The sequence below is a fragment of the Leiobunum rupestre genome, chromosome 7, assembly GCF_980474605.1.
Source record: "Leiobunum rupestre chromosome 7, qqLeiRupe1.1.hap1, whole genome shotgun sequence".
Classification (NCBI taxonomy): Eukaryota; Metazoa; Arthropoda; class Arachnida; order Opiliones; family Sclerosomatidae; genus Leiobunum; species Leiobunum rupestre.
The window spans coordinates 48,871,268-48,898,159 of NC_143390.1; the positions used below are offsets into that span (position 1 = coordinate 48,871,268).

Here is a 26,892-nt window from a genome sequence, read left to right on the forward strand (position 1 = left end):
ACATACCTAATATCCTCTCCAAAACAAAAACACTTTTTCCAAATTGTTTGGCGCCATCTAGCGTGTATCGGTCGTAAGAACGTTTCGATTGAAATCCCAATTTTGTTAATTGATTAAATTAATTATAAATTGCAAATTAGTTGGTAAATTCTCAATTGTAGTGTCGAAAAATATTTCAAATTAAATTAAAGTTCGATTAAACTATTAATTTAGTTAATTGTTTTAATTAATTAACTTAATCAAAAATAGGAAATTACTTGGTAGATTCTCAATTACAGTTGAATTCAATCCCAGACAGATCCCGTTACTGTTACGATTTCAATTCAGTTTTTCCAGTCTGGCCTATTTAGTACTTCGGGTTTCTCTAAACGGGCCTATTTGTACGTTCTTAGTAAACTAAATTCGTTCTTGATAACACATTTAATGTTCATTTAAATCTAAAACAAGTATATAGTAGAAAAAGTCATTTTTGTGTGCTAATTTCTCAAAACATCGTTGATTTTTTCCATCGGAAATTTACAAATTTAAAATTGACGAAGATAACAACTACAAGTTTTACAAAAATTAGCAGTTATTTGTTTGTGTTTTTTTCCCATATAAACAAATGGTATTTTTTGTATTCTTAAACCATGGAAGCACCCATTACGTACAAAAATTTAAAGATTTGTTTGTTTGTTTACGGGGTATCCTTTTTTGGTCTATAGAAATCAACAAATAATGTATTTACATTTAAATACCCGGGATATTTTCGCACCTTTAAAATATGTCTACGCTTTTCGCTAGATTTAGTTATTTTTAATTAACAATTTGTTTGTATTATAAATATGGAATGTTTAAATTTCACAATACTGTTGGATTTTCGGTATTTTTTATTTACTTTTTCGCGATTGACATAACTTTATGTTTGAAATTATATATTTATACACTCGGAATGTTTAAAGAAGACTGTGATGGCATTGATGATTTTCGTAGAAATGGGCGTGGTTTATGTTGTTTAGAAGCCCTAAGTGTAATTTTCTCTTAAAACCCTTTACGTAAAAGTTTTTTTATTTATTTAATTTTTTTCTACGCATTTTTTTAGGTCCCTCAAGAAGATGAGGCTTTAGGCGCGTGCCTAGTGCGCCTATTGGGTATTTCCCCACTGGGCGTGGTTTACAGCCAAGAGTTTTGCTGGCGCCATGTGAATAAGAGTTAACAATACCCAAATTTGTTCTTTTTTAACTGTCGGAAACATTTTTTATAAATTCTCCAAAAACATCAGTGTGTAAGTCTTCCATTAGCGACGGTGGCCAGCCAATGAATTTCAAAATACGCGCCAAGTCTTACATTGGAGGAAGTTTAAGCCTCGCCCATTTCTGTAAGTGAATCCACAGCGTGGTGGCAATGGCTCCTTTGACATTCCAAGTGTGTATAAATATAATTTCCCACTCTCTGTACAATCGATTAATACACGGCCATCTTGGGACGAAAATCCGAACAATTCAGGACCTTTTTAATCATTTGAAGCATTATACTTTTTAAAAACTACATTTTAATGTTTTTGTGAATACCTTAATGTAGAAGCGATTATAGTTTTAAGGGATCTTTCCAAAATTGGGAAGAATTTCAGGGGATTTTATTTTGAATATTTACAAAGTGTTTGGATGACTAGAGATATGATTTTAGCCCTTAAAAATCTTCAGTTACAGGCTACACCTTGGCCATTAACAGCTAAACTCTTTCCGTAACTACGCAAATAAAAATACAACACTTATAAGACTGAATCGGACGTGTATATTTATCCAGGATTTTTTTTAACTCTTATAAATAATAAGAAAGAAATTGTCCCATCTGGTATTTTTTGAGCTTACCATTCCCTATCTTTTACATTCGATGTGTGACTTTTATGAAATTCACGAAATCAAATGTTAATTAAAAAATAGTCACAATTGTTTTCGCTTGATTATTTTGTAGAGCGTTTTTTTTTAAATAAGTCCGATTAGTTATTTAGAACTTATTTTTTGCCGTGTTAACGAACAACAGTCAAAGTTGGAAAACGTCGCGAATGAGAGGGGAGAGATTCCCAAAAAGAACTCTTTGTGATTTTTGGCATTTTCGTCTCGTGTTTTGTGTTTTTTGTTAAAGTCGCCATTTTCGCTTTTTACGATGACTCTTGCGTTCTCTTTGCAAGCCCCCCTTTTTTTCGACCAATCAAACGCAGTGGTCCCTGTCACGTGACCATCTACGTCACGATAAAACAGTTAACCCTTGGAGCTCCACACTCATAAGATGGTGTCCAATATGTTGAGCGAGTTAATGATATTTTCGTCCTGCAAAAGAATTTACAAAAATTTACAAAAATTTAAATGGGTTATGAATTTTTTTGACATTCAACCCATATTTTGTGTTTGCAAACAATCTTTTTTTGCATAAAATTAATATTTTTAATTGACAACACCGGTTTTGTCTTGGAAACTCTACACATTTTTCGTTTGCGACTACAATATTTCTGTTTTGAATCCCTCTTTTGGTTTAGAAGCCCTGTAATTTTTTAAAAATCGCAAATGATTTGTTTCCATTTCTTTGCTTAAAACATTTTTGTTGCAACCCTAATTCTTTTTGGGAGCCTGCATTTATTTGGTTCAGGAACCATGGTCTTTGTTTGGAACCCCTACTTTTTGATTTGCAGGTCCTATTTTATAAAAACCCATATTTTTTTCATTGCAGCTCCTATATTTTTTTGAAAACCCACATTTTATGTTAGCAACCCCTATTTTTGGAAAACCCACATTTTTTTGTTAGCAACCCCTATTTTTGGAAAACCCCCATTTTGTTAGCAACCCCTATTTTTGGAAAACCCCCATTTTGTTAGCAACCCCTATTTTTGGAAAACCCCCATTTTGTTAGCAACCCCTATTTTTGGAAAACCCACATTTTATGTTAGCAACCCCTATTTTTTAAAACCCACATTTTATGTTAGCAACCCCTATTTTTTAAAACCCACATTTTATGTTAGCAACCCCTATTTTTTAAAACCCACATTTTATGTTAGCAACCCCTATTTTTTAAAACCCACATTTTATGTTATCAACCCCTATTTTTAAAACCCACATTTTATGTTAGCAACCCCTATTTTTTAAAACCCACATTTTATGATAGCAACCCCTATTTTTTAAAACCCACATTTTATGTTAGCAACCCCTATTTTTTAAGAACCCTTTTTTTGTTTGCAACCCGAATATTTCTTGTCTAGAACCCATAGTTTTGTTCGGAACCTATACTTGTTATTTAAAACCCTTTTTTATTGGCAACCCCTATTTAAAAAAGTATTTTTCGTTTTGCAACTCCAATGCTTTTAATTTATTATCGCCAGCAATTTTGGCTCAGAACCCATATTTTTTATTTGGAACCTTTATTTAACTATATTTGGTTTGCAGCCCATTCTTTTAAAAAACATTTCTTATTGCAGCCCCAATATTATTTCATCGAGTATTTTTTGTTCAGAACCCATAGTCTTTGCTTACAATTCTTTTTCCCTTTCTTAAAAACCCCAATTTTGGTTTATAAAGCCCAGTTCACACTATACAATTAATTGATCCACTTAAATGTATCTTACTAATCGTAAGCACGAAAATTGTATAGTGTGAACAGAAAAAGTGGGAACAATTGTTACAATTTGTCTGTTCACACTATACAATTTTCTTGCTTACAATTAGTTGGATACATTTAAGTGGACCAATTAATTGTATAATGTGAACTGAGCTTTACTTATATTTTTTGTTCGGAGCAATTGTCTCCGACAAACAAATAAAAGTTTGTCAACTTGAATCGCTAGCCAGTGTTATATCATCGTAACTTTGTCACTGGAAAATAATTGGCGACAACCTCGAGGGAAGTAATAGTCATTATACAACGCCAAAAATATAATTTTATCAAACACAATGTAGACACGGAAGTTTCGTTGACGGCTACTAAAAATAGTAGCGACGTTAAAAAACCCATTTCGTAAAAACCACAAGCCTAGTGGTTTATGACAATGACATTTTTGAAAAGGTCCGCTCGCTTCTTCCAACTTCTCTCTACTCGAATCGATTATTGCGCCGCCTTACGCATTAAAACTTCATTTATCAAAGTCTTTCGGGGGTTTCAGACCTCGCAAAAGTTATCAAACTTCCGCCCAACTCCCGCTCTAGTCACTTTTTCATCTTCCGCGCTATGTTTTTTTTTATATATTTTGGCGACATTGTCTTCCTTTTGGAAATCGCGGTTCTTCGTGTTTTTTCATCCAGTCCGAAAGTTCTCTTTTCTCTTATCTGTACAAGAAACGCAAAGCGTGCGCGTGGGATTATAGGAGGAGCTGGAAGAGATTTTGGGGAGAAATGTCCTATTCTTCTAAACGAATAGTGGATTTCTCCCGTTTTTAATTCATTTCGAGAGTCGTGGAATCGCGTTTATACGACGGGTTTGGGCCTTGGGTTTGCGTTTTTTTGCTTGGATTTTAACGTTGGTGGTCCGTATAGTCTTGGTTAAATAATTGAAAATGTACACGCGATTTTGTCATTTTAATTAATGAGCATTTGTGTGCAAGAAATAAATGATCATCGATGGTCATTTTCGTTAAACAAATTAAACACCGTTTTGGGATATAACGTAATGGCCATCCATGGTAATTTTTGTAAAAGAAATGATCATCCAAAGTCATTTTTGTAAAAGAAATGATCATCCATGGTCATTTTTTGGGATACAACGTGATGGTCATCTTTGGTCATTTTCCCGAAACAAATGACTGACCATCGATGTTATTTGCTGTGAAACCACTTAATGGACAAACTTTAATGATCGACCATACTCAATTTTGTGAAACCAATGACTGATCATCGATGGTAATTTCTATGCTAAATTAATGACTATACATGGTCATTTTCTAGACCTAATGAACATCAGTGGTTATTTTCTTTAAAAAAAGTAACTGGACATGGATGGACATTTTCTTGAAAAAAGTAACTGGACATCGATGGTCATTCGTACCTGAAGACACGTTTCTATGAATTCGTCGAACGTGACTACACCGTCTTGATTGAGGTCCAATTTCTGAACGGAAAGAAGAAAGCCAAAGATTAACCCTGGATCGCGACTAGTGTCTGAGGTCAGTGACTCTTACCTGGAAGACGCGTTCAGCGTGTTCTTTGGCTGAGGATTCGTCGACGGTGGGCGCGACGTACCTGCCCATCATCAGGTAGATGGAAGCGATGATCTCGTACATCTCTTCCTTGGTGATGCAACCGTCGCCGTTGATGTCGTACAGGCTAAAGGTCCACTCCAACTTGTCCTGCGGGGTCCCGCGGCACAGGATCGACAAGCCCTTCACGAAGTCCTGGAACCGACAATTGACAGCCACGCGCCAATTGGATAGAAGAGGACCCGAAAAAACGCCACCAAAAATACACGTTGAGTTTTCTTCCTCTGGCACATTTCCGAAACATTTTATAGCGCGAAACAAGAATTTACCTCGGGATGTACGGTTTTTGGGAGTCGGTTAGGAGGTGATATTTGTAGGTGAGTGGACCCCCTATTCGAACCCTCGTACCAAAGATTATGTGTAAGGCTTAGCCACAACAACCTTTTTAGATAGACCAATACAAATATAATAAGAGAGAAGATCGTTTCACAGGAGATAACGCCATTAAAGGGTAGATTTTAGCTACGCTACGTCTTAGTAGATGGCACCACCAAAAATGTAGATTTTTATTATTATTCAGAAACAGTGAAACAGTTATTATTTTTCGTACATAAAAATAGTTTTAAGAATTGAGTAATAATTTATGCATTTCCTACAAAAAAGGTTTCAGTTAGCGCCATCTATAAATCGAGCCTCGGAAGACTATCCTCTAAATGTTTGTTTTCCTGTAAGCGATTTGTGAATCGCAAACCGACCAAAGAAGTCAATACCTCTTAAATGAAACTGATGACAGAGACCTCCGGTGGCACCTTTTCAAACAATTGAAATACATATTCAAGTGTCGGCTGCCAAAAATGGGATTGAAATCAATATTATTCAAATTCTATCATAAACTGAAGGTGTCTTATTCGAAATTATTGGAAATTGTAATATTTCGATACCAATTTTCAATAATTTAAGAAGGTCTAAGTTAAAGTTCACACATTTAAGGTGAGCGAATCTGTTCCATTGCGCCGAATCCCATTCGACCGAACCCAATCCCATTCGACCGAACGCAATCCCATTCGACCGAAAAACCCGCACTTCTCCGGGTTTAGGATTCAGTTTTATCCGTTTCAGCATCTGTCAGAACAGCATGCATTGTTACCTAACCTAACCTCACCTCACCTAACCAACAGACTTAAAAATATATTAAAACGCTTCCATAAAAATCAAAAGGAGTAGAAAGAAAAACTATTTTTTTTGGCGGTCGCTCAATTGTGAATATTGCGTCGGTCGATTAGAAAAATACAAAACCCGCCTTTGGGCTAATTTCATCCAAAACATTGGCGGAATTCGGTCGAATGGGATTCGGCGCAATGGGAAGATACCAGGTGAGGTCGGTTTGTCATACTTATTATTATTATTATGTTAGTTGATTAGTTTTCTAGAGGTAAAACCATTAAAAATAAACTACTTTTTATGTATTTGTTTTAGGTTTATTGTGAGGTATCCGCAAATTTAATACGAAATTTAGGGGTTAGGGAAAAGTCGATTTGCGTTACGTAATTTGTAAACGGTCTCTAACCAGTCGACTGAAGGGAATAGGCCACTAGAAGTCTCTGTCGAGTTCAGAGACATCTATTTTATTGTTTATATCCAGTGTCCTGACTACGCGCCCGGAGAAACTCCTCGAAATTGATCGAAAATTTTATCAGGCGATTTCAAGTAGGATCTGAACCATAAAATCTCAGCATTTTCCCGATTTAAGAGCAGACGCATCAGCAGTACCGTAAGTGTATAACCATCTACCATAAGTGTGACAGTTAGTCCAAATAATTAATGATAGCTTAAACGGGAAGCTACGTAGAATTGATTTCACTTCATAAATGATAAGCGAAAAGTGGGAAACTAACACATTATGTGTTAGTTTCTCATATTATTAATGATTAATTAATTAGTGGTAATCGATTGAAACTCCAACGTTGTTGAAGCCCTTTAAATATACTAGAATTGACGTATTCTTATTATGGTGCCGTCTGGTGTTCGGCAGTCGATAGAACCATTATTGGAAGTACGAGTCTCGCATCTCTAAGGTATTAAGCTTTGTTTAATCTTTTGTATGTGAAGATAAATAGGTCAAAGGGTGATGCAAACATTTTAAGGAAATGTAGGGAGTGAGTTGAGAAGTATGCCTGATTTCCCCATTTTCCTACGATGAGTTAAAAGAGCGCCAGAAAGCTTCTAAGTGTTGCCTACTAGCCCCTGGAAGGAGGCTGCAACAAGCACAAAACCAAGCAACTCCTTCAAATTTTTGCATAACCTTTTGAAACACCCTGTATATATAGGCACAAATGATTAATTTGCTTAACGAAATTACCCTACACACCTAGGAGCAACAAACACAGCACCCCACACACTTATAGGAGCAACAAACACAGCACCCCACACACCTAGGAGCAACAAACACCCCTACAACTCCTTCCAATTTTGCATAACCTTTTGAAACACCCTGTATATATTATGACTAAATGAATTCAGCCCACGCTAGCAATTATTCCGAAGTGAAACCATAGAGTTACTAGATTATTTGTTAAATTGTGGATTTTAATTTTGGATTTTGGGGCTTTGTTAAAAATGTAGATTATTTGAAAAATAATACAAAATAATTTTCGGGTTTTTCGGTGGATTTATAATTTTTCTGAATGTTTAATCCATCACACGTATTTCTTTAAAAGGGAAAACTTCCAAATTTAGCAGGAGCGTCATTACCCTAACCAATATTCAGCGTGAACGAGTTTGTTTACATTGTACGAGAAATGTTTAATAATTTCCCATTAACTCCGCTATCTCGTTTGCTCAGTGTAGTTGACGACGTGAATTTTATAAACACGCGCTACAGCCTTCGCCTGTTCCTTTTTGAATCGAGCTTTTGGCTTTTAATTTTAAAAATGGACGAAGCCCAACTCATCGCGTGTTCAACATAGACGACAGACCAGACGTGGGACTTAGACGGTGGTCAAATTAGAGGGAAATCGTCCAACGATCAATCACGATTCTAATTATCGTTCGCTATTTGAATATTAAATCTGACCTTTTTTTCTACCACAGACGTTATTAATCCCTGATAAATTAGGAATGCAGCCTTTCATTTAATTAACGAAAATAAATTTTGTCGCTCGGTAATATTGCATTCCCGCCTTTGAGATTAATATAAATTAATCGACTGGAATCATCGCTTCGTAATAATTGTTTTTTTTAGTTGAGTATTTTTCTCGCTAGAGGCGCTTATCGTTTTGGGATATGACGTCAATTTTACGTAACTCCCATCGTAGCTATCAGTAATTATTTTTGACTAACCGTCACCCTTATAAAGCACTATTATAGACTTATGGAAGCACTAACGCTTACACTACCCTTTGTTGCCAAAATTACCAACCGAATAGTTACATTTAAAGCCAACAGATGGCTCTGTGATTATTGAAACTCGCTTATTCTAGAGAAATCTATGTCTGACTTGGCGGTTTTACGCTGTTACCCTATCTAGTGTTCGTACGGGGTCAAAATTAAGTCGGGGTCGGGGTTAAGCTATCCCCGAAAAAAAGTAGTCGGGGTCGGGGTCGGGAAAAAAAGTCGGGGGTTATCGGGGTCGGGGTCCTCGTACGAACACTAACCTTATCACTCGGCTAACTAATGTGGCTGACAAAATTAAGGGTTGTTGTGGTTAGGAATGTATTTATTTATATCGTAGGGAGAATGACTTTGTTAAGACGATTCGCTTCATGGTCTAGATTCCCCCCCCCCCCCTCTGGGGACAAGATGGGGGAAGGAAAATCGTCACCAGATTGAGTATCAAACGTCAGTTGTAGATAACCAATGAGACAGGGTCCGATTAAGTGCCTGTTGCAAAAGTATGTTTGTCTAGGATTTCCCAATATAACTTCTATGGTCGAATCTTCACCAAGCATACTTTTGCAACAAGCCCTTAGTTGACTCTTAAAGGCCTAGGTTTTCTTCTGCCTGTCACCCTATAAAGTTACTTTCCTTCCAAACAAATACCCTGGTGGTAGGCCAACAGCAGAACACGTTGGCCTACCACAAGGGTATTTGTTTGGAAGGAAAGTAAATTTATAGGGTGACAGGCAGAAGAAAACCTAGGCCTTTAAGGGAATGAGCATACTTACATACCTTTAAGGGAATGAACATACTTACACACCGTTAAGTGGACTGTGACAGAAACGCTGAAAATTGTTTCAACATAGCATGTTGATTTTTTAATTGGTTTTTTTAAGGTTTTACGCCTGTTTTTCTTGTCAAATTGATAAATAATTTGAGAGCATTGATAAGGTAAACTATAGTTTAAATAAATCTATATTAAATTAAATGATTAATTAATAATAAAAAAATTAATTTAGTTTTCTGCGAATTGAATTTTCGAAAGAACCTACTTTCGAACATAAATGCATTGAAGTATAATACGTTATTTAAATTAATGATTTTTAAAAAAAATTAGTTGATTTAAATCAAACAACCATGCCACAGAGTCATTCTTCCTAAGTAGAAATAAATACGTGCTAAGGGTCAAGGGCAAATACGTGCTAAGGGTCAAGGGCAAATACGACTAATTGTCGTCGGTCGATTGGTATTGGTGAATATAGAGAGAGGTATATTTGAAAGTCAACGGTTATATTAACCTGAAAGTCTATTGTACCGTTATGATCTTTGTCGAACGTGTTGAAGACGTAATGGGCGTATTGACTGGAATCTGTACACGTTGGGAAGAAATTTAAAAAGAGAAGGGTAATTTAAAATTATGATTTAGATATTGTGAATGAATAATCTAAAAATATGATTTGCTTGCGTTTTGGTATGGCTTGTGTTCACGTAAGGTTCTGTAGCTACTTTAGTTAAAGCCAGTGATATTAGAAAAAGCATAGCATGAGCCACTGTCCCATTAGCAGAGGTTGGAGAAAAAAACGGCTTTTATAAATTAAAAAATCCAGTATGGCTTAATCCGGATAAAACCACTAATAAAAAAAATGTTCAAATTTCTTATATCTAGCACTCATTACTTTGAAAATGCTCAAATTGACTGATTTCAATATTACGTTTTACCGCGTGACAGTACCTTTACATTGTGATGTATAGCAGACATATTTACCCGCTTTTATACCCTAACATGGCTGCGTATTTTCACGCGCAAAATGAATTTTAAGATCCCTCAATTGCTTATATCTAGCCCTCAATACTTCGTAGGACGACGTAGCAGACGACAAAAAGTGAAGGTTAAGTTTTAGTTACGTTTTGGAATAAAAAATGCAGAATATTATATCTTGCATTTTTTATTTGAAATAAATAGTATTTAAAATTTTCAATATTTCTAATTCATTTTTCAATATTTTTTTAATAAAATAAAGTGGTTTTAACCATGGATTTCTTCGGTGGCTAAAACAAGTGATTCTCAAATTAGGCTCCATGGAACCCCAGGGCCTAATTTAAAATTCTAGGGGCTCCACAAGTTCTTGAGCTGTGCTATGATAGAAGTAGTTTCAACAGAAAAAAATGTAAATACCGAACTTTTTAAGTTTAAGTTGGTTTGAATGCAAGTTTTAAACGATTGCGCTGGCCGTATACTTAGTTGCAACCTTAGAAGTGGAACAAATCTAGTACAATATGGGAAATTTACTTATTTGAGGAATTTTGAATTTGCCTGGTTGAAGTTTCAGGTTATCAATTCTAGTTGAATACCAGAAACCAGAAGAAAATAGGGGGAAGTACGCTTCTAGTCAGCTTTGGAAAGGCGTCACTTTTCACGAATTTTCGCGCCAAAACGGTTTGGCGGGAAATCGCGGATGAATACATCGTTTAAAAAGTCATTTTTCTTAAATTGAACAATTGTAACATATTGCCCTTCTCATTCTCTGCTATTTGAGCTAAGGCGTATTTGCTTTCGTCGATTATAGCCGTGTTGAATCAAAACAAAAGTAGGACTACTTTTTCAGTTTGGTTTATTATGCGTAAAAAGGCGTTTTCGTGGGTCACACGACGACTTCTACGGCTCAAAGCTACAGATACGTACTTCCCCTATTTTCTTCTGCAGAAACCAACTGAGGAGACATACCATACCAATGAAACCATTTTATATATTTTCACTATGCAACGTGAAATGTTTGGAAGTGTTAAAAAATTGTGATAAAGATTTAACAATGAATCAATCATCATTAATCAATCATTGTTAAATAAGAAATCGCAGAGGGATTTTTATTCAAAATTATAATGACGCTGCTCTAGTACTTTGATTAATTAGGGTTATTTGGGTATAAAGAAAGTTAGTTAATTCCCAGAATTCGCATTGAATATCCGCATTTTATTCGATAATATGTCAGGTAAATATACCTGAAAACGAGCTCACAAAACTGTAAAATCGAGACATAATATATCGGTAGCACTTTGTTCGTTGCGTGAGTTCCAGAATGAAAACCACGCCCCCTTTGCCTTTCCTAAAGTGCAGTCTTATTCTCTGTTAACATACATTTTCTTAAGATAACTAAAGTTATCTCTTTTGCAGTACCCCAGCCAGGAATTTTTAACACACAGGCCCGGTTTGATTTAGAGTCTGCCCATCTATATATTTTAATTTAGAAATGCCCTACTTTAAAGAATTTTTTTGACTATAGTTAAAATTTTAAAATTATGACACTAATATGTTAATTTAAACGTTCTCTTACGAAAGATAAAATTTTCTTCCCTGGCAATTTAATCAAAGAATGACACTCTTAGATTAGAGCTTTTACCAAATTCGTCAACCACTAAATTAGGATTTTCTTTTAAGCAATTCGACAAATCCCGATTAATGGACAACGTAGCCAGATTTGAAAGTCTAAATTCTCCCATAGTTGTTCTTTTCAGGGAACTGAAACTTCTTTCTGAGATGGTGTTTCCGACAGGAATGCATTGAACAACCTTGTAGTACTTAACAAGGTCAGGGAAGCCATCTTCCATGGGTATTAAATAGTGGAAGCAGTCGCTTACGCTGTTAAATTTTTTGGGGATAACTAGATTTCTCGCAATTTAAATTTGACTTCTTAAGGAATCAAGGTCGAAATGAAACCTTTCGTATGTGTTACAATGTGTTAGGATATCGATTTCGTTTAGGAAGTTCTCAGAGTTAGGGTCAGACGCTATGATACCTTTATATAGACCAGAGTTTTCTAATAGTCGTATTTTCATTTCAGAAATAAATTTGTCTATTAATTCGAAATAGGTGGACCTCATCTGGTCTATCAGGGTTTTTGCTTCAGTTTCCCTGGTCGCCGTTGTACTGGTTACCACACTGTTAGGAATAATCTTACGTTTCCGTTGTTTGATCTATTTTGTGCATGGTTAGAGTTGGGGTTTGTAATTTCTCCTTCATGAGTTAGTTCCATTTCCATATCAGTACTGACGTTTGGAAGAACTTCAGCAGTATTACTACCACTGTTATCAGTCCCCGAGGATTCCAAACCCTCTCCCAATTCTTTGCCTAGGCTTTCCTCAGAACTATCGTTATGGCTTTGCGCCGACGATTTCAAAAAACGTGCCATTGCACCTTTCTGACTACTAACGAAACTATCTTCCCTTTTCCGTTTTTCTCGTTTTTGGGACCAGATAAAATTTTTCTGGTACTCATATTTAAAAATGCTACTATTATATACTAATAGCGAAATAACCTTAAAAAGATTTAAGAAAATGAAGCTTAGTTAAAGCTATGTAGTCGTCAAATAGACTTTTTAATAATACCAGCTATATCTAGCCTTGAAAAAGGCTGTTTGAATAATTTAGCTAGAATAGCTAATTAGCCTTGAAAAAGGCTGTTTGAATAATTTAGCTAGAATAGCTAATTAGGCTTGAAAAAGGCTGTTTGAATAATTTAGCTAGAATAGCTAATTAGCCTTGAAAAAGGCTGTTTGAATAATTTAGCTAGAATAGCTAATTAACCTTGAAAAAGGCTGTTTGAATAATTTAGATAGAATAGCTAATTAGCCTTGAAAAAGGCTGTTTGGCAAAGCAGCTACTATAAGTTAGTCTCGGAAAGAGTTCTGACTGGGACAGACTCGAAATTGAGAACTACCTTGTTTGTTCAAGAGCAGAAAACGAAATAAAGAAACGCGCGTTATCTCCGACATGGAACTAACTAACGCTAGTTAGTTCCATGTCTCCGACAAGTCCGACCGAAGGTCTAGGTCCTTTCTCTTCAATCAGTGGTCACTGATATCACGTGATTTCGCAAAAGGGACAAGGAGTAAAAAAGAAAAAACCCTAATCCCCAGGACCTTCTCTATTCAAAGTAGTGACTGGTAAGATGCTTTAACTTCGACTTCAGCTCCGCGGGGATTTCCCTTCGTTTAAGTCGTATCAAAGAAATCCAGTTTCTCACTTTATACCCCCTTTTGTAGAATTCCTAGAAACTAAGCTTCTGTTTATTGTGTTGGTATCACTGAGGCGAACAGGTGCATTTTTTTTTATAAGTCGCTAGATGACTTAGGCCTAAGGTGGTGCCTTGGGTATTAGCCTAGCTGATTTTTTATTTTTTTAATATTTAATTTAAGCACCACAAGAAGCAAGCGGGCAATCTAGATTCTGGTCCAGTAGTTTATTTGTCCAAAGTGCAATAAACGGAAATCAACGTTCTTCAAATATTTTAAAATCGAGAAACGGTTGAATTGAAAAGGAACACGAGGCAGACAATTTGACGCGAGTTTTTAAAAGTATTCTTGCTTTAAGGATTCTTTTTTCTACCAAGGCCTTATTGTTAAAAGGAGGAAACTTTCTTATTAACTTGACGCAACCCAGGCGGAAGGGGCACTAGGCGTTGGGTGGAATGAGGTAAAGCGGATGTTGACAGGTCTGTTTTTTAGAGTGTAGCCCTTCCCTTCTAATGGATTTTGCGGGAAATTGCCATGTCGAAGAACGCTTTACGGGAACTCGGGCCAAAGTAAGGCTTAATTTAATTTGAAGAGAAAATTCCAAGTGTTTGAGACTGACCTCCTTGTGGGAAAAATTGGGCGTAGATACTCTTGAAAGCACTCTCGTTGACGATACCCGATGGACAAGCCTACAAAGAAAAATCACACCAAATATAAATTATAAGATCAACTATAAATTATCAGATCAAACGTAAATTATCCTATCAAACATAAATTATCAGATCAAACGTAAATTATCCTATCAAACATAAATTATCCGATCAAATATAAATTATCCTATCAAACATAAATTATCAGATCGAATATAAATTATCAGATTGAATATAAATTATCAGATCGAATATAAATTATCAGATTGAATATAAATTATCAGATCGAATATAAATTATCAGATCAAATATAAATTATCAGATATAATGTAATTTATCAGATATAATGTAATTTATCAGATATAATGTAATTTATCAGATCAAATGTAAATTATCAGATGTAATATCTATTATCAGATCAAATATATAATATCAGATCAAAAGTATATTATCAAATCAAATATAAATTATCAGATCAAATTTAAATTATCGGATCAATATAAATTATCCGATCAAATATAAATTATCAGATCAAATATATATTATCAGATCAAATTCAAATTATTGGATCGATATATATTATCAGATCAAATTCAAATTATCGGATCAATATAAATTATCCGATCAAATATAAATTATCGGATCAATATATTTTATCCGATCTAATATAAATTATCGATCAAATATATATAATCAGATCAAATTTAAATTATCCGATCTAATATAAATTATCAAATCAAATATAAAATATCAGATCAAATTCAAATTATCCGATGAAATATAAATTATTGGATCAATATAAATTATCCGATCTAATATAAATTATCAGATCATATATATATTATCAGATCAAATTTAAATTATCCGATCAAATATATATTACCAGATCAAATTTAAATTATCCGATCTAATATAAATTATCAGATCAAATTCAAATTATCGGATCAAATTCAAATTATTGGATCAATATAAATTATCCGATCAAATATAAATTATCCGATCAAATATAAATTATCGGATCAATATAAATTATCCGGTCAAATTTAAATTTTCCGATCTAATATAAATTATCAAATCAAATTCAAATTATCGGATCAAATTCAAATTATTGGATCAATATAAATTATCCGATCAAATATAAATTATCCGATCAAATATAAATTATCGGATCAATATAAATTATCCGATCAAATTTAAATTATCAGATCAAACGTAAATTATCCGATCAAATTTAAATTATCCTATCAAACATAAATTATCAGATCAAATTCAAATTATCGGATCAATATAAATTATCGGATCAAATATAAATTATCAAATCCATGTTTATACTACCAAGAATGTAAACAAGACATTTATTTATACTCAATGCGAATGTCTATATCTATAAGACGGTTAAGACTCATCGGTTCTCTAAAACATACGTATGCTTGGGGAAAATTCAACTATTTGATGTCCGTGGATTGTCTCAACACAGTCATTCTTACTAAGTAGAAATAAATAAATTGTTGAGCCTATACCACAGATTATTTATTGATTTTCGAAGAATACATTATAAGAATCTCAACATTCCGACCGGTTTTGCTATTTTGGGGCAACAGTACTGTGTAGTTATTCTGACTGTCTTCGGAAGTTGACGATATGCGGGCTGTGCAGTGCAATATTTAAGCCCAGTTCACACTATACAATTAATTGGGCCACTTAATTGAAACCAACTAATTGTAAGCAAGAAAATTGTACAGTGTGAACAGAAAAAGTTGGAACAATGGTTACAATTTTTCTGTTCACACTATTCAATTTTCTTGCTTACAATTAGTTGGTTTCAATTAAGTGGCCCAATTAATTGTATAGTGTGAACTGGGCTTTAGTGAAACTTTGGTTATACCAAGACATTTGTAGGTGTCCCAAAGTGTCGAAATGGTGTCACCCATATTAAAAACCATATGCAGTTTTTGTGCATAAGTGAATTCACGAACTTTCAGTTAATGGACATTACTGTATTGACTGGACAATATTTAAAAAAGCGCACTCATTTTTAAAATAAATTAACGTAAAATTGTTCTATAAATTTAATTTCGCTGAACAGTATATCCTAAAATTGCAAATTTTTTAGATGTTTCGCAAAATGTATTTAAAATTAATTGCTGTAGCGTATCGAATGCAATATTTGCCAATTTAAAATAATTTACTCAAAAACAAAACACGACCGCTTAATAATTTGATAGCACTCTCCCAAATGACTTTTTACTTTTAGCCTAATTACTTCTCACTCGGAAGTAATTTTCAACCATTTTTTTTTCAACTCCGAACTTGGGGAAACCAACGATATCCGTTCAATTTCCTTTCGGATGTTATTAGTCTAAAACACCAGGCGACGACTTAGGGATGACGTTATTTCAATGCAAACTTAACTCATTCGTAACTATTGACTTCACAGTCAGCTTAAAAACCTTAATTGCCATTAAAAAAAATAGGAAATCCAAAAGACGAGAGGTTTAGCGATGGCAATCTCGACTAAAATCATCAAGTATGGGGAAGAATATATTCAGGTTAATGAGAACGTTGGAGTCTTCGTTCCACCACCTAAGCTCTTATCTCAGACAGAAACCGTAGTTTTTCATAATTGTACAGCACCATCTAGTATCAGTCGTAAGAGGTTCTCTTTTATTTTTCGATAAAATTTAACTAAATTAAATTCGTAATTTGAATAAGATTTGAATTTAAAGGTTGTTATAATTATAATTATAATTGATTAAATACTTTTACCACAGAAAATTACAAAATAATAATAAAAAAATATTTTAACACAGAAGTTTCAGATTTACCTTGCAGATAATTACAAAATAATAATAAAAAAAATATTTTAACACAGAAATTTCAGATTTGGGCTACTTAAGGCATATATAAATGCTTAGGAATGGTCAGATTCTGATTACCATTAGAAAAGTCTGTTAATTGTTTGGAATAATTAATTATAACATTGTAAGATTAGTGTAAACTAAGACATTTTTACAATAAACTTCTTAAAGATTTAATTCCAATTACATTTTTAAGCTTTGTAATGAATTTTTTCTGTATTTGCCACTTTTAGCCAATTTGCCACAATTTGTCACTATTAGCCACTGCTGACTTAAGTAGTAACCGTATCTACTTGTACGTTCTCGATACCCTAAATATGTTCTTGGCTAGGTGATAATATTATCACTTTAAACCCCAAAAGAGAGAGCTATAGACGGGCCCTAATGAGGATCGAAATCTAGCACCCTTAAAAATTGTCTTTCCCCGCGATATCAATTACGGTAATAGGTTCGAAGTACTTTTTTTCAAGCGTTAATTGCTTTATCTTGGCACTCATTTGAGATAGTCCGAAGATCAGTCCCTATCGTGGCCTCGAGCGGGCCAGAGGAGGGGTTCTGACCCCGATGTAACTGCATTTTGGGGGCAGGGAATACTTGAAATTCCATCTATCATCGTTAGGGTTTCAATCGACTCTTGATAACTCTTCTTTTGTCTTAATGAAGGGGTCTGTCCTCTCCCCGCACCCCGAAATTAGGGGAAGTTTCTCCTTTCAATTGGTATTTAAATCTCTCTTTGATTAAATAATTTGAGGGCCCCTCGTTAATTGCTACTTCGCGATTTAACTTGATACGCTTGATTATTGGTTTTATTTTTGTTCGACAGTTTGACAAACGCGATAATTACGAACTAGTATTAGTGGTTCGCTTAATGTCATTCCAGTCCTATCAATAATGTATTCCTCTTCGCGGATAATATGTAGTGGCATCTATAGTCTCTGTTAGAATTCAGGGATGTTTCCGGTTGACTGTTTTGTAGCGAAGCGATTACTCACTTCCGGTACGTGACCTCCGAAAAATCAGCCTCCATTGATTGCTATAGGGCGCTATCTATAGTTGCTTACCATGGTAACTGTGGAGGTTATTTTTTCGGAGTTCCGGCAGGAAGTGGGTCAACGCTCTTAAAGGAGAACTGTCACCATCCTAAAATTGGTTAAAAACCATTTAAATGGATAGAGGACGCCCGAAAATGGTTATACAAAAAATTTCATGTTAATATTTCCAGTATTTGATTTATTATAAGCAACCGAATTTTGTGTTATATCCTCCCCGACTCGAGAATCTCACAACCGCTTGGTTGAATCTACCTGCAGCGCCATCTCGTTAACGAAATATTTTTCCCCCGGTTTTATCGTTATTCGGTCGAATCTGTCGTCTGTTACGACATTCTCCTTTGATTTTTAACCTAGTTATATTGGTAGATTGTAGTTAATCGTGTTTTTAATATGCCTTACACACCGCCCTTTCTAAAATTTTTGCCGCTTCATTCTTTTGGCGCTGCACGTAGGTTCAACCGCGATTTCTGAAATTTTTGAAGCCGTTTGATGTAGGTGGCGGAAAAAGTAGCGTAACTTTTTAAATACTTTTCAAATAACTATAAAATTTCAGGAACATAATTATTAATATATTTTCTATCTTTCTGTAAAAAACCTTGTAAATTTTGGTTTTGGTGACAGTTCTCCTTTAACTATGCGCGTGGCAGTGATTTCGAATCTAGGGTATAAAGTCTGTTTTATCTAGAATAATTTTAAAAGTTTTACCATTATTTAACGAACCCAGTAAAAATAGATGTATTACATTCCGACCTTCGGGGCACGATAATGTACATCTCTGTATCTGGTTCGATTAGCACGGTCGTGCGCGGGTTTAAACAACTATCTTTCGAATTAAGTACTTTAAATACTTTTCAAAACCTACTAGTTTTAAGTTAACTTATTATATACATATTATGACGTTTGTAATCTCTAAAATGTTTAAAAATATTAGGATACATATGAAATTGAACATTTGTAACTTCTCAATATCGTCTAAATTATTAACGGCTCAATTTCTCAAAACAAATTAAAAGTATTTTTTTTTAACATTTTGAAAGACAATTTCTCAAAAACATTAAGTATAACTCCTCATTACCTCCAAAAGCTGTTAAGATATATTTATAGTTTTTTACGTACTAACGAAATAAATTACCTTTTCCCCCAACGGTGTGCTATAATATAAAACGCGAAGAAGTTAAAAACACTGGCGATTTGGGTGAAACTTCTGGAGTAGGCCTTCCAAATTGCACGTACAATCGCTAATATAGCTTAGATTTGCGAAATTAGTTCGAATTGTTCATTTCTTCGCGTTTTATATAGTAATCTTTCCAGGCAAACTTTGATTCTAGACAACTATCGCTTATGATAGATTTCAAATCTTTCTCCAAAGGAATTTATGGTACCAAATTATGCGCTTAAAATGTAGGAGTTAACAAAAATATCTAGCAAATTTAAGGCACATAACGTGGCTTCCAAAATACACGTTCGAAGCGCAGGGGTTACCAATAATCTCTACTAAATTTAAGGTACATAACGTGGCTTCCAAAATACACGTTCGAAACGCAGGGGTTACCAATAATATCTAGCAAATTTAAGGTACATAACGTGGCTTAAAAAAAACGTTCGAAACGCAGGGGTTACCAATAATATCTAGTAAATTTAAGGTACATAACGTGGCTTCCAAAATACAGGTTCGAAACGCAGGGGTTACCAATAATATCTATCAAATATAAGGTAGGTATCGTGGCTTCCAAACTACACGTTCGAAACGCATGGGTTACTAATAATCTCTAGCGAATTTAAGGTACATAATGTGACTTCCAAAATACACGTTCGAAACGCAGGGGTTACCAATAATATCTAGCAAATATAAGGTAGGTATCGTAGCTTCCAAACTACACGTTCGAAACGCAGGGGTTACCAATAATATCTAGCAAATTTAAGGTACATAACGTGGCTTCCAAACTACACGTTCGAAACGCAGGGGTTACCAATAATATCTAGCAAATATAAGGTAGGTATCATGGCTTCCAAAATGCACGTTCGAAACGAAGGGGTTACCAATAATATCTAGTAAATTTAAGGTACATATCGTGGCTTCCAAAATACACGTTCGAAACGCAGGGGTTACCAATAATATCTAGCAAATATAAGGTAGGTATCGTGGCTTCCAAAATGCACGTTCGAAACGAAGGGGTTACCAATAATATCTAGTAAATTTAAGGTACATATCGTGGCTTCCAAAATACACGTTCGAAACGCAGGGGTTACCAATAATATCTAGCAAATATAAGGTAGGTATCGTGGCTTCCAAACTACACGTTCGAAACGCAGGGGTTACCAATTATCTCTAGCGAATTTAAGGTACATAACGTAGCTTCCAAAATACACGTTCGAAACGCAGGGGTTACCAATTATCTCTAGCGAATTTAAGGTACATAACGTAGCTTCCAAAATACACGTTCGAAACGCAGGGGTTACCAATTATCTCTAGCGAATTTAAGGTACATAAGGGGCCTTCTATAATATACGTTCGATAAATCGGTGTTGTGTTTGGATAGCTAAAACAATTCGAAATCGAATGAAAGCGAAACCCCATTTTGTTTGGTCGTAACTGTAAACCTTTCTTGGTCGTCCACTTTCGGCGCCCGTCGAAGCGCGGCACTCCGGCAGTCAACTAATCCCGGCTCAGCGGCACTTCGACGAGAGAAAGAGAGCTTTTAGATATGTTAGCTAGAAATGGGCCGCTTTCTTTTGGCGTGCCCGTTTCCGCGACGAGCCTCTTCGGTGTCCTTTTGTTCGGCATCCTCTCTCCAGAAAAGCGAACGGGGCGATTAGGCGCTGTTATCGACTGCGCCGTGTAATCCTTGGCCCCCCCTCGTCGAAGTCACCCGCCAAATATCGGACACACCGGAAATGGAAAAGGCTCCTCTCCCGACTCTCTTTTTCGGGTCTAAGACGCCGAGAGGGGAAGTCGCTGTAGCAGGGATGGCCCCTTTTGTTCAAGTACCGCTCAGCTCGCGGGATATCCGCTTACGCTCGCGAAAATGGCCCTTCTCTCTCGTAGCTCGTTTTTGAGAGGCGAAGTTGGTGCTCGTTTCTCTTCGCTCATTTTTGAGAGGAGAAATTGGCGCTTCTCTCATTTAGCTCATTTTTGAGATGATAAATCATGGATAGTAGATTTTAGAGGATCGGTAAAAAGCCGGGTTTTTAGCCCCCGTAAACCAATCACACGAAGGGAGTCGTCCAAGGTTACTTGAAAAAAAAAAAAACAAGTATCGCTAAGAGTGGACGATACTGTTCGAAAAAATAAAAAGATAAACACAAACTAAATTTTTACGCCAAAAGGTATTTTTTTCACGTTTTTATAGATTAGATATGATATACTAAATATCAGTTGATAGTTTTTATTGAATTAAAAAATCAAAATAAAAAATTACTAAAATATAAAGCGCAAAAAATTACGTAACAATATCAACCGCGTTAGATTGCCATTTTGAAATTTTAAGATCACGTGGTACAAACGACCTTGCAAGACTCCCTCGGAGTCTCTCGAGCTGATTGATACGCGGGGAGAAATAAAATGCACTGTGGAAGGGTATCTAAAACCTGTCCTCTTAATTTACTGTCCATGGATAAATTTCTGATTCTCTCTTTACGCACGTTATTGAGAAGAGAAGTTCGCGCTTATCTCATTTAGCTCATTTTTGAGAGGATACAATTCTGATCCTCTCTTTACGCTTGTTTCTGAGAGGAAAGGTTCGCGCTTATCTCATTTAGCTCATTTTTGAGAGGATACAATTCTGATCCTCTCTTTACGCTTGATTCTCATTTAGATTATTTTTGTGAGGCTAAATTGTTGTTTCTATCATTACGCTCGTTTTTGAGAGGCGAAGTTGGCGCTTTTCTAAATCACCAAGTAATAACAATTACTCAAAGATCGCTGGATCAATGCCATTTCATGAACTTTTAGATAAAAATTGTTGAACTTGTTCGGCGACACTATAGGCACTTGAAAACATACGGTGGTATTTTCCATAACTTTACCGAATTATCGGGAACGACTTTGTTATAATTTATAGATAATTATTTAATTTATCTAGCTATTTAGTTTCGACGATACAGTGCACCCCGAGTGCCCAAAAATATAACCCATCAGATGCCTGTATGCACAATTGGTTACAAACAAAATAATTAGAGCACAGAACAGTTTTAAAAACCCCGAATGATTTTGTGGTCATAAGTTATTGTTGGGCATTATTAAAATTAAATCATTTAAATTCAGGGCTCCCACCAAAATCTGGAATTAAACAAAAAGTTATTTATTTGAACAAAATTACAAATCTCCGCCCTATGATTTAAAAATGTTTCCAAGTTTATAATTAAACCTCAGCTTTGACAATTTTGTAAACTGTCCTTGAGGAGATGTATTATGTATAAACAGATTTTTGGATTGTGTTGTATTCCTTAGATTACATAGAAATAGGGTAGTTTAGGGACAAAATCTCGGTTTTAGGGTAGATTAGAGACCTTGAAGTAAATTTATTACCTTATCCAAAAAGTTAATTTTTAATAAAACCATAACCCAGCTGTCATAAAAACATTAACACTAATACATTATTACGACTTGTAAATACTCTTATTGAACTTGCATTATTTGAGGTTTCAGATTAGCTAGCTAGTATGTTTATGATAATTTTATACAATGAAATAAAATACATTACGTTTAAAGTCGCTCACATTATATAACATATTTTGAGTTAAATGGGGATTAGTAGAAATGGTCATGGTTGAATAACGTGGCCTTCTTGTTTACTCTTTTTCCCCCACTTTTACGATGCTTTCCCAGCTCGCCCACTAAAGAAAGCTATTGAATTCGTTCATAGGCTTGACTGCACTATCTCTAGAACAAGCTGACCAGTCGTAGCAAATTTATGGAAAGGCGTAATCGTACTCTAAAATGTTTTTGAGAAAGTGAGCGTTAGGAAAAATTTCCTTGGGAGCATGGTACAGCAAGGGTTTCTGGGATAAGTGTGAATTGGAAGAATCGAGACTGAGTGTATTTCTTTACAATCAACCCGTTAAATGACTAAATCTTAGAATACAATTGATAATACTGAAATTAGATATTTATGATATTCAAAATCTGTTTAGATTTCAAATAAAATATAAATACGATACAAGTCGAAATAGAATGGAGTTATACACATTTTACAAAGGAAAAGATCCTTTTACCGGGATACTTTGAGGTCGAGTTTTAAATACCCTAAGCTTTACTGTATGACGCCCAAAATACTAAAACGTTAAAATCTATATTTTTTATTATGGTTTTGGTATAAGTGTTAGAAGTTGTATTTTTAACAAATCGTTGTGCATTTATTCCATTCCCGCCAAAAAAATCAAATTGGCGCCATCTAGTATAAATAAAAATCATAAAAATAGAACCTCTGAGGGAATTGCTCTAATCAGTGTATATTTATTCCCTTCCCGACAAAATGTTCAAATTGGCGCCATCTAGTAGTATAAATAAAAAGCATAAAAATAAAACCACTAAAGGCTTCGCTCTAATCAGTGTATATTTATTCCCTTCCCAACAAAATGTTCAAATTGGCGCCATCTAGTATAAAAGAAAAGCGTTAAAATCGAACCACTAAGGGCTTCGCTCTAATCGGTGTATATTTAAGTGGCGCAGCCAGAAATTAGTCAAGGGGGGGGGGGTCGAAGTATGTGAATGCTAAGAGGAGGTCGAGAAGGATATGGGAATTTAGTACAGTCAAAGGTTTTGGACCCTGAAACCCCCCTTGTCTACGCCACTGGTATATTTATTCCCTTCCCGAAAAAATGGTCAAATTGGCGCCATCTAGTATAAATGAAAAGCGTTAAAATCGAACCACTACGGGCTTCGCTCTAATCAGTGTATATTTATTCCCTTCCCGAAAAAAATTTCAAATAAATTGGCGCCATCTAGTATAAATGAAAAGCATAAAAATAGATCCTTTGAGGGATTCACTCTAATCAATGTTAATTTATTCTCGTCCCGACAAAATGTTCAAATTGGCGCCATCTAGTATAAATGAAAAGCGTTAAAATAGAACCACTAAGGGCGTCGCTCTAATCAGTGTATATTTATTCCCTTCTCGACAAAATGTTTAAATTGGCGCCATCTAGTATAAATAAAAGCATTATTATTCAAAACTCTGAGGAGTTCTAAACTTTTGTAAGAAATTCACAAATTGAACTCACTTGTTTGAATCCCTGGTACATGAACTTGATTTCGCTCTTGGAGAAGCTGGTGCACCGGCAGAGGGCTTCGATGCGGTCCGGCTTATAGCGGACGATGTTCATCATTTCCAGTTCATCCGGGTCAATCTCTGCTTTGGTATTGCAAAAATAAGAGATCAACTTTCACTGAGAAGTATCGTGGTTCGAACCCCTTTTTTAGAAACACTCCTGCGTGAACGTCCACGCCTCCAAATAAACTCTATATTCATCGACAATCTACGAGCCTAATCTAGCGCTATTTTTCTAAGAAATTACTCTATCGGAAATACTATACTAGTCTAAACTAGAATTTAGTTGAAACTATGCAACTATAAGGTCCTGCTATAGTATGTGTAGGGAGCTGTTGGCTCGCGTGGCATGAAGGGCTGGCCAAAACTTACCTACGCATTAAAAGTCGCTCGATGACTTGGGCCAAAGGTGGTGCTTTGGGTATTTTCGTAAGACTATCAAGGCACAAAACCGGCGCAAGAGAAATCCAAATTAGGATTTACGCCACCTGGCGGGGAAAAAGAGCAAATTATCCCCCGCACCCCTATATACTACCTCTTACCTAGGAGCAACAGACACAGCACCCCACACAAGGAGAACGCCACCCGTCAAAAGTCGTGCATTTTCTTGTGTACATTCCTCATTGGCTAGACGCTTTAGCGCCTGCTGCCGTCGGAAGGGGAAAATTGCGAAATTGTCTTCCCCCTTTCCGTAAAACGTTCAGCGTTAAGGCTCGTCCAATGAAATTTGTACGAAACACTGCGTTAGCGTGTTTAAAGGCTAGCTGCGTTATCCTCGTGTTTGTTGCTCCTAGCTCTTACCATCTACAAAGTAGTTTCCGGGATTTGTGTATAAGTTTAGGTTTTTCACCACCAGGTAGATTCATGTAGTTATTAGCCTAACGTTAAAATCCCATTCGTTTCAAACTTAGGGGACCTTGATAGTCTTATGATATTATGGTTTTGGCAATTATTGTCTATGTTACGTTACTTATGGCGAAAGGTGACATTCCAAATCTAAATCCTTCCACGATATAACCTATAGTACAAGGGTGTCCAATGTAAAAGATCTCCATTTTGAAGGTCAAGATTATTAATTTCAATGTCAAAATCGTTCACGGTTTATAAAGGTTTTGTTTTATTATAAGATTCAATATATTTTAGAGAGCAATATATTGAATATCAACATTGGCTAAATATCATCCATAGAACTTTTATTTCAAGGTGTATTTTAGGGATAATGGTTTCCAATAATGTAATGACAGAACCATTTTTGATTTAATGTTTACTTAAATAAATATAATGGTAATTTTGCGTTGATTAGTCGATAACTAATAAGCTAGTTTTTAGCTTATTTTCATCTCTATAAAAACGTTTGAACTGATTAACTATTTAATTTAAAATTTGTTAAACCTATTTTAAGATTAAATAGTGCTAATGTAAATAGATAATTGAAAAAAATGTATTCGAAACTTCGAGATAGTTTTAACGCAACCCTTACGAAAATGGAGGATCATAATTTGATCCAAATTTGATTTAATTTATTGGATCCAAATGTGATCAAAAATTAGACAGATCAAACGGGGATCCAATAACAGTTGGATCCAATTTTGTTTTTACTTTAAGACCTCTCGATAAAATTTAGGATCCAATTTATATCAAATTGGGATCCAAATTGGATCAAGTAAGGATAGATTTTATGAAATTTTAATGCCAATTGGATCCAATTTCCTAAGTTGGGATCCAATATTTATCACAATTTTATACATATTGGAATCCAATGAGATTTGGAACCAGACTGGACCTAATGATATTTGGATCCGGTCAGTATCCAATGAGATTTGGATCCGGTCAGTATCCAATGAGATTTGGATCCGGTCTTGATCCAATTAGATTTAGATCACCTCTTAATTCAATGAGAATTGGATCCAGTTGGGATCTTAAGAGATACTTTGAAAAAAGGTAATTTTGGTGGCATGAATTATAATTAAATAACCTCAACAGCAGATACTACACTATTCACTTAGCCGTGAGAGTCACTAACAGTGTAGCACATGTGACAATTAACCATAGCCAAACGGACTAGACCAGTCAAACTTTGTGGAAAAATTTGTTACATACATAACAAATCATGCCAAGAAACGATAAGAAACTATAAAGAAAAGCTAATCTTTAGGCCGAAAAGCTAGGAAACCTACAAAACCTGCCAAAAGACGTCTACTTTGGCCTAAAATGAAGAAACTGACCAAAAAATGGCAGGTGCATCACCTGCTCTAACTGCTCAAAACGCGGTAAACGAAAATAATTGAGGTAAATATAACAATAATTAACAAAATCAATGAATTATATCCCCACCCAAATCCCTTGTTTTTACACCTGGTTGCGCTTAGATGGTAGATTAAATAAAACAAACAAATGTAATTGGCCAGAACCGAGTGACGTCACTGTAACTTTGGGAAGGCTAACTATTAGAGAACCGACTAGAGTGTAGAAGGCAGGGAACAGACTTAAAATAAGACGACGCGTAAACCAAAACCACCCA

At 35.2% G+C, this 26,892-nt stretch overlaps 1 protein-coding gene across 2 annotated transcripts in view; it reads right to left on the minus strand.

Moving 5' to 3' along the window:
• Positions 1-706: 706 nt before the first annotated feature.
• The window catches only part of LOC149936626 (A-type potassium channel modulatory protein KCNIP1-like), a 264,237-nt gene continuing 238,051 nt past the window's right edge, over positions 707-26,892 (minus strand). The window contains exons 3-8 of one of the 2 annotated variants that reach the window (XM_090180920.1): positions 24,325-24,452; positions 14,162-14,231; positions 9,832-9,902; positions 5,141-5,353; positions 5,008-5,070; positions 707-2,309 (exon numbers count right to left, since the gene is read on the minus strand). In XM_090180920.1, the coding sequence (XP_090037046.1) occupies positions 2,262-2,309; positions 5,008-5,070; positions 5,141-5,353; positions 9,832-9,902; positions 14,162-14,231; positions 24,325-24,452 (593 nt within the window). In that variant the 3' untranslated portion in view covers positions 707-2,261. Of the gene's footprint in view, positions 2,310-5,007; positions 5,071-5,140; positions 5,354-9,831; positions 9,903-14,161; positions 14,232-24,324; positions 24,456-26,892 lie in introns of both variants that reach the window. The other variant, XM_090180919.1, reaches the window with a different exon arrangement.